At 35.8% G+C, this 14,863-nt stretch overlaps 1 protein-coding gene across 1 annotated transcript in view; it reads left to right on the top strand.

Moving 5' to 3' along the window:
• The window catches only part of Malrd1 (MAM and LDL receptor class A domain containing 1), a 602,535-nt gene that overhangs the window by 441,099 nt on the left and 146,573 nt on the right, over positions 1 to 14,863 (top strand). Inside the window, exon 31 of the mRNA XM_051205714.1 lies at positions 3,182 to 3,339. Within this exon, the coding sequence (XP_051061671.1) occupies positions 3,182 to 3,339 (158 nt within the window). The remainder of the gene's footprint in view (positions 1 to 3,181; positions 3,340 to 14,863) is intronic.

Genomic DNA, 14,863 nt, shown 5'->3' with positions numbered 1-14,863 from the left:
CTATGCTGTGGATGAGTCAGCTATATCAACCTTCTTTTATCCAAGATTTAGGGAATTTTGTGGAATGGGTCTGAAAGAATAAAAGAACCAAGCAGATGTGGAAGATAACTGGTAAATGTTGACCTCTGAACTTGACATGGCTGCTGTACACTTTAGCTCACTCGCACAACTTGACATGAAGAATCCAGTCAGAGTTTTAGCATGAGCTATTAACAGTTGCTGGCTAATTCTCCTTTGGGGAACACAGCTGCCAGTAGGTTATCCATGACTCACTGGATGTCCCTACAAATGGATTTTTCCATACATAGGGTAAAGATTAAATATACTGAAATGCAATGTTTTAAATCAGAATTCAGTTCCTATCTGTAAACTTGATTGCATTTGCATCGATGAATGTAATTGCTGCTTTTCTCATGGCCCTAAATTTTTTACTTTCAATATCAGACTAGAACTTATGACAAATCAAGCTTGAGATCGAAGTACATTTATTTCCACTTTGTATACTATACATTTTGGGAGCTAAACTATAAAACATAGAATTGTATTATCCAAACATATTAACTAGTTATTTCTTCACATCCAACTTAAGACTATGCAGTTATAATGGACTGGAAATCCTCATGTAAGGAAAAGACAATGAGATGAGAGGTTACATTTTCCTATTTAATTAAAGACAACATGGAATTAAAGTATGTTTCCAAAGAAAAATCTACTGTCTTTTGCAGAAGTTATGTTGTTTTGTTTGGTAGTTTTTTATTTTTTTATTTTTATTTGTTGATTGTGGATGTCCTTATGTTTTTGCCACATTTGTTCCCCGATAATTTTATGCTTACACATAGTGCATTGTGGTTACTCTCACCCTTGCTCTGATCTCTCCTCTCTCTTTCCAAACATTGTTAGCCACCTATTCCCCCTTCACATCTGTTTGTTATGTCCTTGTCTTTCTGCCTGTTTTGTGACCCACTGGATTTAATGGGTTTGGAATTTTGGGACAGGATCTCACTCTGAGGCCAAGACTGATTTCAAAATAACAGGTGTGGTGCCATGCTGCCTTGCTAGATATTTTTTCTTGATGGATTAAAAATATAAGCCTTCAGAAAGCATCATAAAAGATTTTCAGTATGGAACGTTTGAAAATAGATGCAGGTCATTTCCAGTTCTTACCCAGCCTGTCAGGAGGTTTGAGGAAAACTGCCTACCTTTTACCAGTAAACAAGATGTGCAGCTGAAAAGCTTCCACTGCTCATGGATCCACTAGAGTTGGCAGAGAAATAGCCACTCCTTCCATGAGAGACAAAGTAATGGACACAAGTTCACACATACTAAGACAGAAACCTGGGGAAGAAATCTGGGTGGAACTGGGTAGGTCATCTAAGACATGAATGTGCAGGAGCTGTAGGCTCTATATGGAGACTTTCAGGAGATGAAACTCAGTGAGGAGCCCTGTTAGGGAAACATCTACTCTGAAAGCCACACCAGGTTTTCATATAGAAGAAAGGGCGTTCTCTCAGCTATGAGCATTCTTATCGCAAAGGATCTGACTTTAAAATAAATAATTTCCTAAACTTAGCTGACAGGATACGACAGGTGTTCAACAATGTGACAAAGTTGGGTTGATTTGGGGGGGGGGTCTGTTGGGCAGTACTTACCTTCATGACCCATGAAGTAATGATATACAAGCATTGAATTAGTGCAGGAACTATGCCCTGTCCCATGTATCTAGGCTAAGAGAGGGTCCTTCTCTCCCTCTGGAATGGGCTCAAAAAGCCTATTTGTACACTATGGATAAACACTAGTTCTAGTGCCAGAGGCCACTTCCCAGGCCACCCAGCTGATACCCATGTTCAGGTAGCCTGGTTCAGTCTTACTCTGGTTCCGCAGCTGTCAGACTGGGGGATCTGTTAGCATCCACTTGCTCAAGTCAGCTGTTTCTGTGGGTTTCCCCAGTATGGTCTTGACCCCTTTGCTCATTACTTCTTCCTCTCTACAACTGGATTCTAGTAGTTCTGCTCAGTGCGTAGCTGTGAAATCTGCTTCTGCTTCCATAAGTTATTGGGTGAAGGTTCTATGATGGCATTTAAGGTAGTCATCAATCTTGTTATAGGGGAAGGGCATTTAAGGTAGCTTCTCCATTACTGCTTAGATTCTTAGTTGTGGTCATTCTTGTGGATCCCTGGAGATTTCCCTAGTGCCAAAATTCTCATTAAATCCATAATGGCTCCCTCTATTACAGTATCTCTTTTTTTGCTCTCCTTCTCTGTTCCTCCTCCAACTTGACCTTCCTGGTCCCTCATGCTCTCCTCTCTTCTTCTTCCCTCCTCTTTCTCCTACCTCCTCTCCCCCTCCTCCTCCTGTGCTCCCATTTTTTTTTCAGGAGATCTTGTCCCTTTCCTCCTTTCCAGGGGTCTATGTATGTCTCTTTTAGGACTTTTTTGGGACTCAGTGAGTAAAGACATTATTGTATAAGCATGAGGATCTCAGTTCAGATCCCAAGAAATCACTTAAAAACTGACTTGGTAGCATATATCTGAGACCTCTTGTTCATAGAGACATGCAGATCCCTGGTGTTTGCTGGCCATACAAAATAGCCTAATGGAAAAAGTACAGGTCCAGTGCAAAGCCTTGTGTCAAGAGTAAGGTGGTGAGAGACAGAAGCATAAATGTATTATTAACCTGCATCTTTCACATATGCCCACACAGGCAAATACCCCCGTACAAACACACACACATACATCAACTAATAAATTATGTAATAATTCTCAGAATCACATTCTGCTGAAACAGTAGCTACATTTTACTACTCTGGCAAATGAAGAAGTAACAACACCTGAAAATAAGGTGCCGCATCAATCATTCTACAATGCCTACTCTCTACCTGTCTACTGTGCATAACATACAAAATGCTATGGTTTGAAATGGACAAGTTTGAATGAAGTGGAGGAAAGTATTACAATTTCAGAGTAAACACAGCATTGAGTCCTGTGTAACATAAATCCTGCATATCACATGACCATGTTTTTCTTCAGAATTAATGGCTATTTAGAGATTATTTGTAAGAGATGAATTAAAAGGAGAACATTTGAGGTGATGATGCTATTGTGTGGGGTTTAAACTTATTCTGTATTTATCAGTCAAATATATTGTTGCAAGTAAAAATAAAACTTTTCTCGATCTGTTCTAGGTAGTGGTCGGCATTTCCTGTATGTCAAATCTTCTGCCTCCAAACAAGGATCTACTGCAAGAATCATTACCTCTCAGTTCTTCCCTGCAAGCCTTGGGATATGCACTGTTCGGTTCTGGTTCTACATGGTGGACCCACAGATTATGGGGATATTAAAGGTATGGAATGAGATAGATTTATGTCAATGGAAATATTAACCATGTAAGTTCCAACTACCACCCTTTTGTAATCATGCTGCTGACAATGGCATCATTAATTTCTCATCTCTGTCTGGGGCTGTGGGACTTTGACATACAGTACTGTGTTATTCATCTCCATCTATGTCAAGATTGAACTCATTGATAACTGCCACCTGAACTCAATTATGGTGTCTGCTTTTTAAAGAGTACCTGGAGATAAAAAGAGTCTGAGTAGATTGTACATGTACTTTACAAATAAGGACTTGCCTAAGGAAATAATGGTAGAGAAATCTCTACCTCAAAAAAAAAAAAAAAAAAAAAAAAAAAAAAAGGTAATGCAACCTTGATATTTTAAATGTAGATCTGCTCCAATTATAAAGCATCAGTTCTTAAGAGAGGGGATAGTATTTATACTTCTAGTTTTATCAAAGATTAATGAGTTTTTAAAAGCAAGATGAACCAATTTTGAACTTTACTTTTAATTAAAAGTGTGTATTAGAACTCAACTCCCAGGGTTATGACCTAGCAATTAAGTGTTTAGACCAACATGATTAGTTTTATTGCCTTTAATTCAAACACTGCCTCTTGGAAATAGTGACAGCTGTTGTGTTTGCTGTCATTCCAGATATTTTATACACACTGTATACATTATTAATTTTAGTTTAAACATTCATCCAATGTGGGAAGTATATCTTTCAAGATTTAAAATAAGGAAATTCAGCCAGAAAAATCTTACTTTTCCTAGAATACACAATTAGAGCTGATAATCTTATGTCAAAAATCTAGCATCCCATGGAGGGATACTCCCTTGACCAAAAGTATGGAGGGAGGGCCTATGCCCTACTCCAAATAACTTGACTGAATATGATGATCCCTCCTGGAAGGCCTCACCCTCCCTCTGAGTGGGTGGGGTATGGGATAAGACAGGGTCAGGGGCTTGGGAGAATGGGGTGTGTGTGAAGGAACTGGGATCAATATGTAAAATAAGAAAAAAATAATAAAATAGTAAAAGGAAAAATACCTTATCAACAACAACAACAACAAAACTATCATTCATTACTTTCAAACTATGATCTATCCAAGAAGCCTGAAAGAGAAAACAAAAGAAGACAAGACATATCAGTTCTAAAAACTGACAGAGTCTCTCAGGCATGCAAAGAAGATGGAATATTTATCTCAACTCTATGAGAGTATCAGTTTTCAAATGGAAACAGTAGAAATGAAAATTCATTCTGACAATTGAGATGTACATGAGTCAGTCCATCACCTTGATACTTTGGATTTTTTTTCATACTTTTTATACACCATCTATAGTCATTTGGGACACTAACTACTTATGGTTGTAATAAATTCCATGCAGTCTAAGTTCCTGGCCATCCTGTGTTGTCTTTTTATTCCATGGTGAGTTGTTAAGAAAAGCAACAGGTTTTATTTACTTACCAGCATGATTCAGTATCTTCCTCCATTAAGAACAAAGGTACACCATACTTTTGTGAGTAGTTAGTTAGCCATCTGCTTGGGATACCCAACTTTATAGCACCAAGCTTTTATTTATGTATTAGTAAATAGCCTCTAAATTACAAATGTTGTTGTCAGTCATGATTTGTGATGCCTTTCTGTTGAGTGATTCATGGTTTTTCTAAGTAGAAGGCAGCAGTATAGAACATTCTTCTGTATTCTGGAAAGTCTTCAAGTAACTCTAGAAAGAATATTAGGGAGGAATTGACAGTACACATGAAAGGTGGTAGAGATGATAATGGTGGTGGTGATGGTTGCTTTAAAATATATTGGTGAGGTTTATTGACATGGTGACTTTGGTATTCTGGTCTTTTTTATTTGATTTGGCACATGAGCTTTATTATAGTTCCGAAGTTGCAAGGTATATAATAGGCTTAGGGTGATTTGATGTCTTTGAGAGCATCCCACATGAAGAGAGAGATTAGAGAAAAATAAGCTACTATGCATGTGTGTACACACAGCGAGACACACAAACACTTGCATATGCTACACAGAAAGAGACAGAGATATCAAGATCTGCTTTGTCTAATTCCTGGATCCTTCTTTACTTGAGCCAGTGTCTCTCGGAGTAGTTAGCTAATGGAAGTGTTATGCCTAGCAATGAAACCTAGAATCATCAGTTTTCACATGGTGATGTTGATCTCCCTAAACCCTCTTCCAAATAACATTTGCCATGGGTGGAATTTAATATATGAAATGGGGAGAATCATTAGTGTTCACTCTGTTCAAAGGAACAAATTAGATAATATCAGAAGTCATGGCAAGAGACTGAATGCATGGCTTGATTTAACATGGACTATCAATATGCTAAGGGAAAACAATACATACAAATAGCAAATAGAATATTTCTGAACAGACATATTGAGATTGTTTTCAAATAAATCATGGCTAAATTGTATCACCATTTATATGATACATCATATACATCTAAAGCATCTAATATAAATTTATTCAGTTGATAAACATTATTTTACAATGAAGTATGGAGTACAAACTAAACTGCTGTAACTTATCCCAGCCCTTAAATAAAAGGATGCATGAGCAAAACAAATATTTTTAATGACTAGGAACCCTTTAAAGACAGTTTTATAAGATAATAATAAGGATAATAAAATATTTACGAAGTCATCAGCATGATTTGATGCAAAGACAAGAAATTATAGGAAAATACCAATATCTATTTAACTGATTATTATTTATTTTCTGATTGTCAATATAGACTGTCAATCATGTAAGTTTCTTTCTATGTTTCAGCCACATGTCCACATATAAAATTTAAATCTCTTGTTAAAATGATAGCGGTCTTCTTTTGATACATATTGCCTAAGAGCCCTAAGGGAAACTAAATTATTTTCTGAGGCTATTGGTCTTTAGTAGCTCAGATTCCTGACCTCTGGCTTATACATATTTTAAATGTAATGTCAATAAAAATATTCTGATTTCTCCAAATTCATCTTAATGAAATAAAAGGAAATTAGTACACACATTTCAAAATGTGGGCTCTTTGTAGCATGTTGTATAACTATAGAAACTTCCCTTTGTTTTGTTTTGTCATGTTTCTGTCTTACTGGTTTGGGTTTTTTTCTTTTGATTCTTCTTTTCAGAGAGAGAGGGAATGTGAAGGTGGGGGAGGTGAAAAGGATCTGGGAGGAGCTGGACAAAGAATATGATAAAAATTATTATATGTAAATATTTTATAAAAATAAAATTTAGTTTTAATAATATTTTGTGTAATATATAAGTACTTAATAGTTGCCAGGGGGAAAATGAGCTAATTCTTAAAACTTCCTCCTTTGATATCAGATTATTTGAAATAATCATATGAATGGCATCTTAGAGGTCCAATGTTCATATTTCAGAATGACTAACTTGCCATTATAAAATAACTTTTATTTTAAAGTTGAGTTCGTAGATCAATACAATGTCTACTAAAGCCTATAGAATTAAAATTCACTTACCATGTAAATCTTCTTATTCAGGAAGCCATGGAAATTGCTATTATGATGACTGTTATAATTTCATAGGTTTACTCATGTGTACATCATTAGCACTGAAACTTGCCCAGTAAACTTTCTTTTTACATTCTTCTTGGTAATGAAGTTAATTTTCCTGAGAAACTTCTGAATGGTTGCTTGCTTAATCATTCTGTTAAGATTGTGTGTGTGCACTTTCCAAGTTTCATTGACCTATAGTAAATGTTTTCACAGTGTGCAGGGGAATATTCCATATGTATGTACATTTACTGGAATCATTTTTTTTTTCATACAATATATTCTGGTTATGATTGCCCTTTCAGAAGCAGCACTGAAGTAAAACAAGAATAATACCAAACATCATAATATCAGCTAGTCATTACATGTCAAAAACTACTGAAAATTTTATGTGAATTAAATAATCTATTGCTCATCCTATGATGTCATATATGTTATAACAGACAAGTACAATGAAAGAGAAGAAACTTCCAGAATCTGTTAAATATCATGAAATTATGGGGTGATAGACTTTAGTTTCCCTTTCCTCTGCTGGTTCTGTTGCCTTCTCTTGAGTCTTCCCAGGTCTCCTATCAAGAGATCAGTTTTCATAGTCTATGTAATGTTAGCATACTCATTATTCATAAATCACTTTTATATTCTGTAAATAGTTACTGAAATATAGTTCTTTAGGAAAGGCTTTGTATAGTCTGAATATGATATAGTTTTTAATACAAATTTGCTTTAAATCTTAAATTTCACAAAAATGTAATGGCTACTCAAATAATTGTATGTTCCCACAAAAAGGCATCATGTATAGAAAGTGTGAAAGGTATGATAGATATATTTTTTCCTACTTGGTCTCCTATGAAACAACACATTTAGTTCATTTCTTTGGTAGCTTTATATCAACATCTGTTGGATAAACAGCTGATGGACAAGAGCCAAGATGGCATCTTCTTTGTCAACTGCAATCTGCCTTCAGTGACTTTCTAAAGCATGTCGTATTGACCACTGCCTAGAGACAAGTTGGACCTTTAAATGTTTCCACTGTCAGCTAGTTCAAGCAGATCTCTATTCTCTGTGATGTCCCAGACTCATCAACCTCAAAGTGGCAAATAATAGAAGGATCCAACTCATTCCAATTCATCTTTTGTCTTAAAGCCAAGATGACTGTGGACCAGAGACACCAGCCACAGGCAGATAGTTTGAAATAAGAAGAGCTTCTAATTCACAACTCCTCTCACCAACTATATATAAGGTGATAATATGAATAATGACCCCATGAAATACAATGGTCAAATCCTCTTAGTAATGCAAGTAATACATCTTGATTTATATTCACCTATTAATCGGGCACTAGGTTAGAATTTAGTGCAGCATTGCTGTAATTTACAAAGTGACTATGCATATGTGATGGGCCACAGGCCCTGTCTATCTTCATAGTCTTGTGTAGATGCAAGGATCTAACACATTTATAACTATTGCTAGTGCCACATAAAGTTCCAAGCATGTGGATAGAGAAGTGGGGAATTGTGGTGATACATTATTTATGATTTATTAAATCTTGCCTGAGAGTACAGTAAGAAAAGCCAGCCAAACTACTTAGCTATAGGATCCAAAATGTGGTAGTCCACACCTTTAATCCCATCATTTAGGATGTAGAGGTAGACGGATTTCTGTTAGTGCAAGGCCACACTGCACTACATGAAATATATCCAGATCTAAAGAGTAGCAGCTCACATGAAGATAATCTCAGCACTTGGGACAACATGCTTTAATCCCAGCACTCATGAGAGGTATTTAAGACAGGAATAAAGTCTCAGAGTTGGCAATCATTCTCTAGCCACATTTAGGATAGGAAGGCATTTATTCTTCAGCCACACTGAGGAGAGGAAGCAATCTAACATTTGGTGAGAGCTCATGGAGACAGGATCAACCCTTTAAGCCTAAAGTATAGGTAAGAGCTAGTGACTTGGTTGCTTTGCTTCTGTGATCTACATTCAGCTTGAAGCTTGAACCCCAATAACTTTCTCTGGATATTTTATTTATCACACTACAGGGAAAAAATAGGGATTAAAACAAAACTCAAAACACTAAAGCTGCTAAGAGAAAAATGTACTTGCATTTAGGATAAGCATTCAAAATTAAAATGATAACAGTTCATGTAAGATAGAAGGGTCAACATAAGTATCAGAGTTTTAAATTATTTGTATTATTGCTACTTAGGATGAAAATGAATTTTGTGTTATGATGAAAGCTGTAAGTGCTCTTTTAAGAGATTTTTTAAAAACTAGGTTTTAATTGACGTCCCAAACTTAGCAGTTTCTTTCACCCTTGCTTATTTATACTGAACTTAATATATTTTGCATTCACAACCAGTGTGACTCTGCCCAGCAAATCAACTTTAGGGAATAATACTAGTAAATACTTAAGAGAGGAGATAGTGATATGTATAAATGGCCCCATAGCATGTTATATGTAAGAATGGGTGAAAATACATAGCACATATTTGTTCTTTCAACAGACCTGTAAGAAAGCCAGATTATGTTGATCAATTCTCACTAATTTAAGCAGAAATAAAAGTAATACAGCATGGCTATAGTTATCAATATACCTATAGCTATTCTTCGGACAACTCTTTACTATAATGCAAATAATTTTGTGATAGCCATAGTTAAAATGGGATGTTTTTACTGTTATTTGGTTAATTCTTTGAGAATCCCATGCATTGTATTTTGATTATATTAAACCCCTCTTCCACTTCCACCCAGATCTATCCCCCCATCCCATATTCACCCAACATTGGGTTGTTATTCTATTTTTAATTTATGGAGTCCAATTATTGTTGCCAATACACACTGGTGTGTGTGGGGGTGGGTGGGTGGGTGGGGGTGTGTGGGTGGGTGTGTGTGAGACCATCCATTGAAACATGTTAGACCTACCAGGAATTTTATCTTAAGAAAACATTTTACATACTTTTAAATTTTATTTATTTGTATTTTATGTACATTGGTGTTTTGCCATGGTGATTTATCATATCCCTAGGAACTGGAGTTACAGACAGTTCTGAGCAGCAATGTAGGTGCTGGGAATTGATCCTGGGTGTTCTAAATGAACATTCGGTATGCTTAACTACTGAGCCATTTCTCCAGCAAACAAACCTTGTACATGAGCTAGCTTGTTGGAGCTCATTCCCTGTGGTGAGATGCCATGCTCAGCCATAATGCATGGGAGAGCATCTTGGGCCTGCCCCAACCTATTGTACAAAACTTTCTTGATTCATCATGGAAGCCCCTACCCATGAGGAGGATAGACTGTGGATGGTCTGGAGGGGTGAGGGGAAGGCAGTAATTGGAGGGGTGGGAGGGAGAACTGTGGTTGAAATGTAAAATGAAATTTAAAAGAATAAACAAATTATGAATAGAAACTAATTCTCCCTCTCTAGAAGTTATCAATTACCATCAGCTTTGAGGCTAGGGGTGGGACTTCATGCCTAGGTCACTCCTCCATATGGAGATTTCCTGACTTGAACTTGTATAGGTCTTGTGGATGTTGTCACAACCAGGGGAATTCATATGTACAACTGCTTTGCTGTGTTCATAAAATACTGTTTTGTTTTCATGGGGTTTTTTAAAAGTCATTCACAACCTCTGGCTCTTACAGTCTTTTCATCTCATCTTGCTCAATGGTCCTTGAACTTTAGAAGGGATTTGTTTTAGCCAAATCCAACTAGATACAATAAAGACTTGATTGACAAGATATGAACACTGGTGTAACTGTGGCACAAATACCATGGAAAGAATTAACCACTTTTTGCTTGGATTTAGGTAAAACCCACTCCACAATATAGAACCCATAGCTAGCATAGTATCAGAGCAAAGTACCTGTGACTAGACAGGCCATAGGTCCTATGACAGAACCTACTACTATGCCTCTGCTAATGCCATATAGTACTAAGATGCCTCATCATGATTTCTCATAAAAATAGATTAGTGAGTCTCTCAAATTTTATCAGAGAATCTCCTTTATGCAGTAGATACTAACTATCACAGACACCTGGTCAAGGCACAAAGAAAAAGTTATTGCGGAGTCCCTCAGCCCTAAAAGGGACATCCAAACCATTTTTTTTTAGTAAGTTGCTCAATTTTAAAAATAGATTCTATGTTACCCCTAGTGTAATATTAATGTCCCATGTGTTAATCTGGCATGTTTTACTAAACCAGTGTTTGACTGAGACACACATGATCTGGATAGGATAAATCTGTGAATGTATCTGCACATACTCATCATCTATAACATGGCAAGAATAATGTGCCCATATTAACAGTTTGTTAAAATTGGGTCTATAGGATTTGACAACAAAGAGATACTTTGACACTTGACATGTTAAAAAAAAAAAGATTCTGGAATAATCTGAGTATCTCCCCTTGCAGATAATACAAAAATAACCTTAGAGAAAAACATAGCTGTAAACCACTATTGAATTATAAATTACAGAAGACAGTAAGGTAACACACAAATTCAGAGGTTGACACTCAAGAGGAGGAAGCTAATCTAATTTGACCTTCTGCACAGACTTCCCCTTCACAGAATAATAAAGAGAGAAAAGTGACCTCCAGTTGAAGAGCATTCCTGCTGGAAATTAAAATCAAGTCACATTGTTAAGACATAGAAGTGGGAATTTGCAAAAGAATTTCTTACACCTGACTATAAATGGACTAGGTACAAAGTCACCTTGAGAAATAACCCAAATCAGCTTTGCTTAGAAGTCTGGATCCCAGCCTGAGTAAGATTTCTTCAAAGAACTATTTAACATATTGGGAGCTAAAGAAACTTTTCTTTTACAATTTTAGTGGTGAACTCTGTCATTCCTTATATTCTGTATAGATTCTGGATTTGATGCCTTGCTTACCAAGCCCTTTTCTGTCATAAAAGAATAAAATATTCTCATTTATTATTCTATAATTTGGTGTTGTGGATTTAGCTAAATACTTAGGTTTTGCTCTTGTGTAGAAATGGCAATAGATTAAAATCTCAGCCATTTCCCCCCTCATAGCAGCCATTATTTCAATACCACTGATGGAATCCTTTGTCCTACTTCTATTGATTTTGTAGGACCCTGTCATCATATGTTAACTCTGTATGCACACACATACTTTCTTTAAAGTGCATGAAGGAATAATTACACCTAGTCCATTGTTAATGTGTGTAGATGCATAGATGAGTGATAAAAGAAGAGATGAATCAAATCATTTTACATACCCTGGCTCTTTTATATTCTGTTTTGCCTACATAGGAGATGAGCATGTCAAAATCCTTGCCTATACTGGGTCTATTTTTGTTAGTGTTGTTTGCTTTGTTTTGCTTGTGTGTTTCTCAATCATAGCTCTTACATGTCAAAGCTATGTTGGCACATACTTGTAAGACTCAAGATGAAAACTCTCACATGCACTGCAACTCTTCTTTCTTCATAATACTGTGGCATTTTCTTGGGTTTCTCTTTGCCTTTTGTTTTGTCATTTGTTGCCTTTACTTATGGTTTATTGGTTTCAGTTGTTATTCTCAGGGATTTTAAGTTGAAAATGTTGTTGCTTTTTGTGTATTGGATTTTTTTAAATTTGTTTTCAAAAATCCATCAATTATGATTAACAATGAATTTCATACTTTGAATCTAAAACCCTACCACTAAAATACCTCTGGCAAATATTTTACTGGCAAAGTTCTATAGCTTCTTGTAATTAGCTGGAATATTAGATGGGCTTCATAAAGAATACAAATATTTCTTGGTAATCATATTAATAAAGATAGCTGGCATATCATATTAACATGTTAAATTTATATCAAAATAACTTCATTAAAACATTAAAACTACTTTCCATCTATCTTTCCTTACCACCACTTAATTCTATGCAATCTCCAATGGTAGGTTTTTGTTAATTCTTGTTTGTTTGTTTGTTTTGTTTTGTTTTGTTTTGTAATTTGATATGTTATTTATTTACTAGGGATCATAGCGAAAAACTACAAACTAGATAGATGGCTTAAACACTAGCAATGCATTTTCTTATACTTCTGGCCAAAGGCCCAGGATCGATGTATGGACAGATGTGGTTTCTTCTGAGACCTCTACCATTAACTTATTTATATGCTCACTCCACCATTCTTTCCTGTGTTGTGTCCTTATGAGGAAACCATTCACATTACAGTGTTAAAATTCATAAATTTTCTTGGAAACCTGATGGCTCCTTCTTCCTTTTGACACCAGAAAAATTCTTCTTCACTAGCTTAATTCTCCAGTTGTATTTAATCTGGTGGGTCAGTTCTGATGATGTGTTTATTACTGAAGGTTTTATCTGGACAGTCATGCTAGGCTTCAAAATCTATTTTAAAAATTGTGTGTGTGTGTGTGTGTGTGTATGTGTGTGTGTGTATTATTTAATCAGCTTGTGATATAGATGGTAGGAATTATTTCTACTTCATCATTTTCCTATTGCTTCTGCTATCAGTCTCTACCATAACATTCTATAATCTGTTAAATTTAGTGTTTCTCTTTCATAATTTTCCAAGAGAATTTGGTTATATCTCTGTATATAGGTGAAACATGTTTGAATAATATTAGTACATATGTTCCAGTTCCTCAGACAAAGCAATAAATGCCATTCTTTTGGCAGTGACCTCCAGATCTATGTCACTTTAATGTCAATGGTGGCCCTGTCTTTTTGATGCACTATTTTTATTGTTTATTTGGTAGCAAAATTACAAGCTGTTTGTAGAAGTCTCAGGTATCATTGTGTCATTTCTTTGATTCTGTTGACCAACTTGAAAACTCCTCAGCCTGATCAAACCACAGGATTTAGCTGCCAAATATGTGCCAGGTACAAATGCTCCTCAGACAAGTTACTGAAGCTGAATGCTTAGGGCCCATTGATTTATTATTAGCTTGTAGCTAAGAAATTATCTCCTTGAGTAATTCCATAATTCTGCTAGAAACGTTTACCCCTTTTTGTTGTTGCTGATAGTGGAGATTGTTTCTCTCACTGGGATTGTTTAAAAGTGCATCAATATTATTTGTGTGTTTTCATCAAACAGTTTCTATTTGATATAAATTTCCAAAAAGTCCTTACTCTTTGTGTGTGTTGGTAGCTGCTTCTGGTTCTCCAGGACTCAAAGGTTTATGTCACCATTTTCCATCCCATATATGTGTTTACATGTGTGAATGAGAGCACTAGTTTGAGTTATTTTGAAATATCATTTAGCTTCCTCTGAAATCTCTTTGATAAAAGTGTTATTGACTCATTATTTCTTCTATTTTAATTTGCCTGAGGTCTGAGAGCCATAACACTTCCATTCACTTGACTTGACTACAATGTGTTTTGTTTTCCAGAATGCCATCAAGTCTAGTGAATTTTATGCATAGGCTTAAGAAGAATGTATCACCCTCTGTTGCTGAATGAAGTATTATATAAATGTAAATGAGGCCCAGTTGATTGATGTTTTTCACTTCAAACATGTCTTGCCTGCTTTGGTCCCCTCTGATCTGTCCACCACTGGTAAAGAAAGGCTGAAGTCTTCAGCTATAATAATAGATTAATTTACTTTATCTTTGCAGATACATGCACTTTTGCCTCAAGTATTTGATAAGCTGTTGTTAGATACACATACATTAAGGATGAATATGTCATTTAGAAAACTTTTATGATCTAATTCTGTCTCAATTCTCTTGGGCTACAATAACAAAGACTTTAGAATGAGTGGTTGTAAGTAGAAAAAAATTATTTCTAATCTGTCCTTATATGAGAAAAAAATTCTAGGAAACTCCCCCAAGGCTTCTATCATTCAGGTACTAATCAAATTGAGGAGGGCACATCTTCAGACCTCCTCAATTCCTAAAGGTGCCACATTTGAATAACATTACCTTGGGGCTTCAACAGGTTTGCCTGTAAGAAGGAAAAAACATCGAGTCTACAGTAATGACTTCATTATCTCTGTTAATCTTTCTTTCTTTGAAATCTGTT

Source organism: Phodopus roborovskii, unplaced genomic scaffold (assembly GCF_943737965.1).
Source record: "Phodopus roborovskii unplaced genomic scaffold, PHOROB, whole genome shotgun sequence".
In the NCBI taxonomy this organism is placed as follows: domain Eukaryota; kingdom Metazoa; phylum Chordata; class Mammalia; order Rodentia; family Cricetidae; genus Phodopus; species Phodopus roborovskii.
The sequence above is the reverse complement of the archived record's forward strand: the minus strand, read 5'-3'. Positions and strand labels throughout refer to the sequence as shown.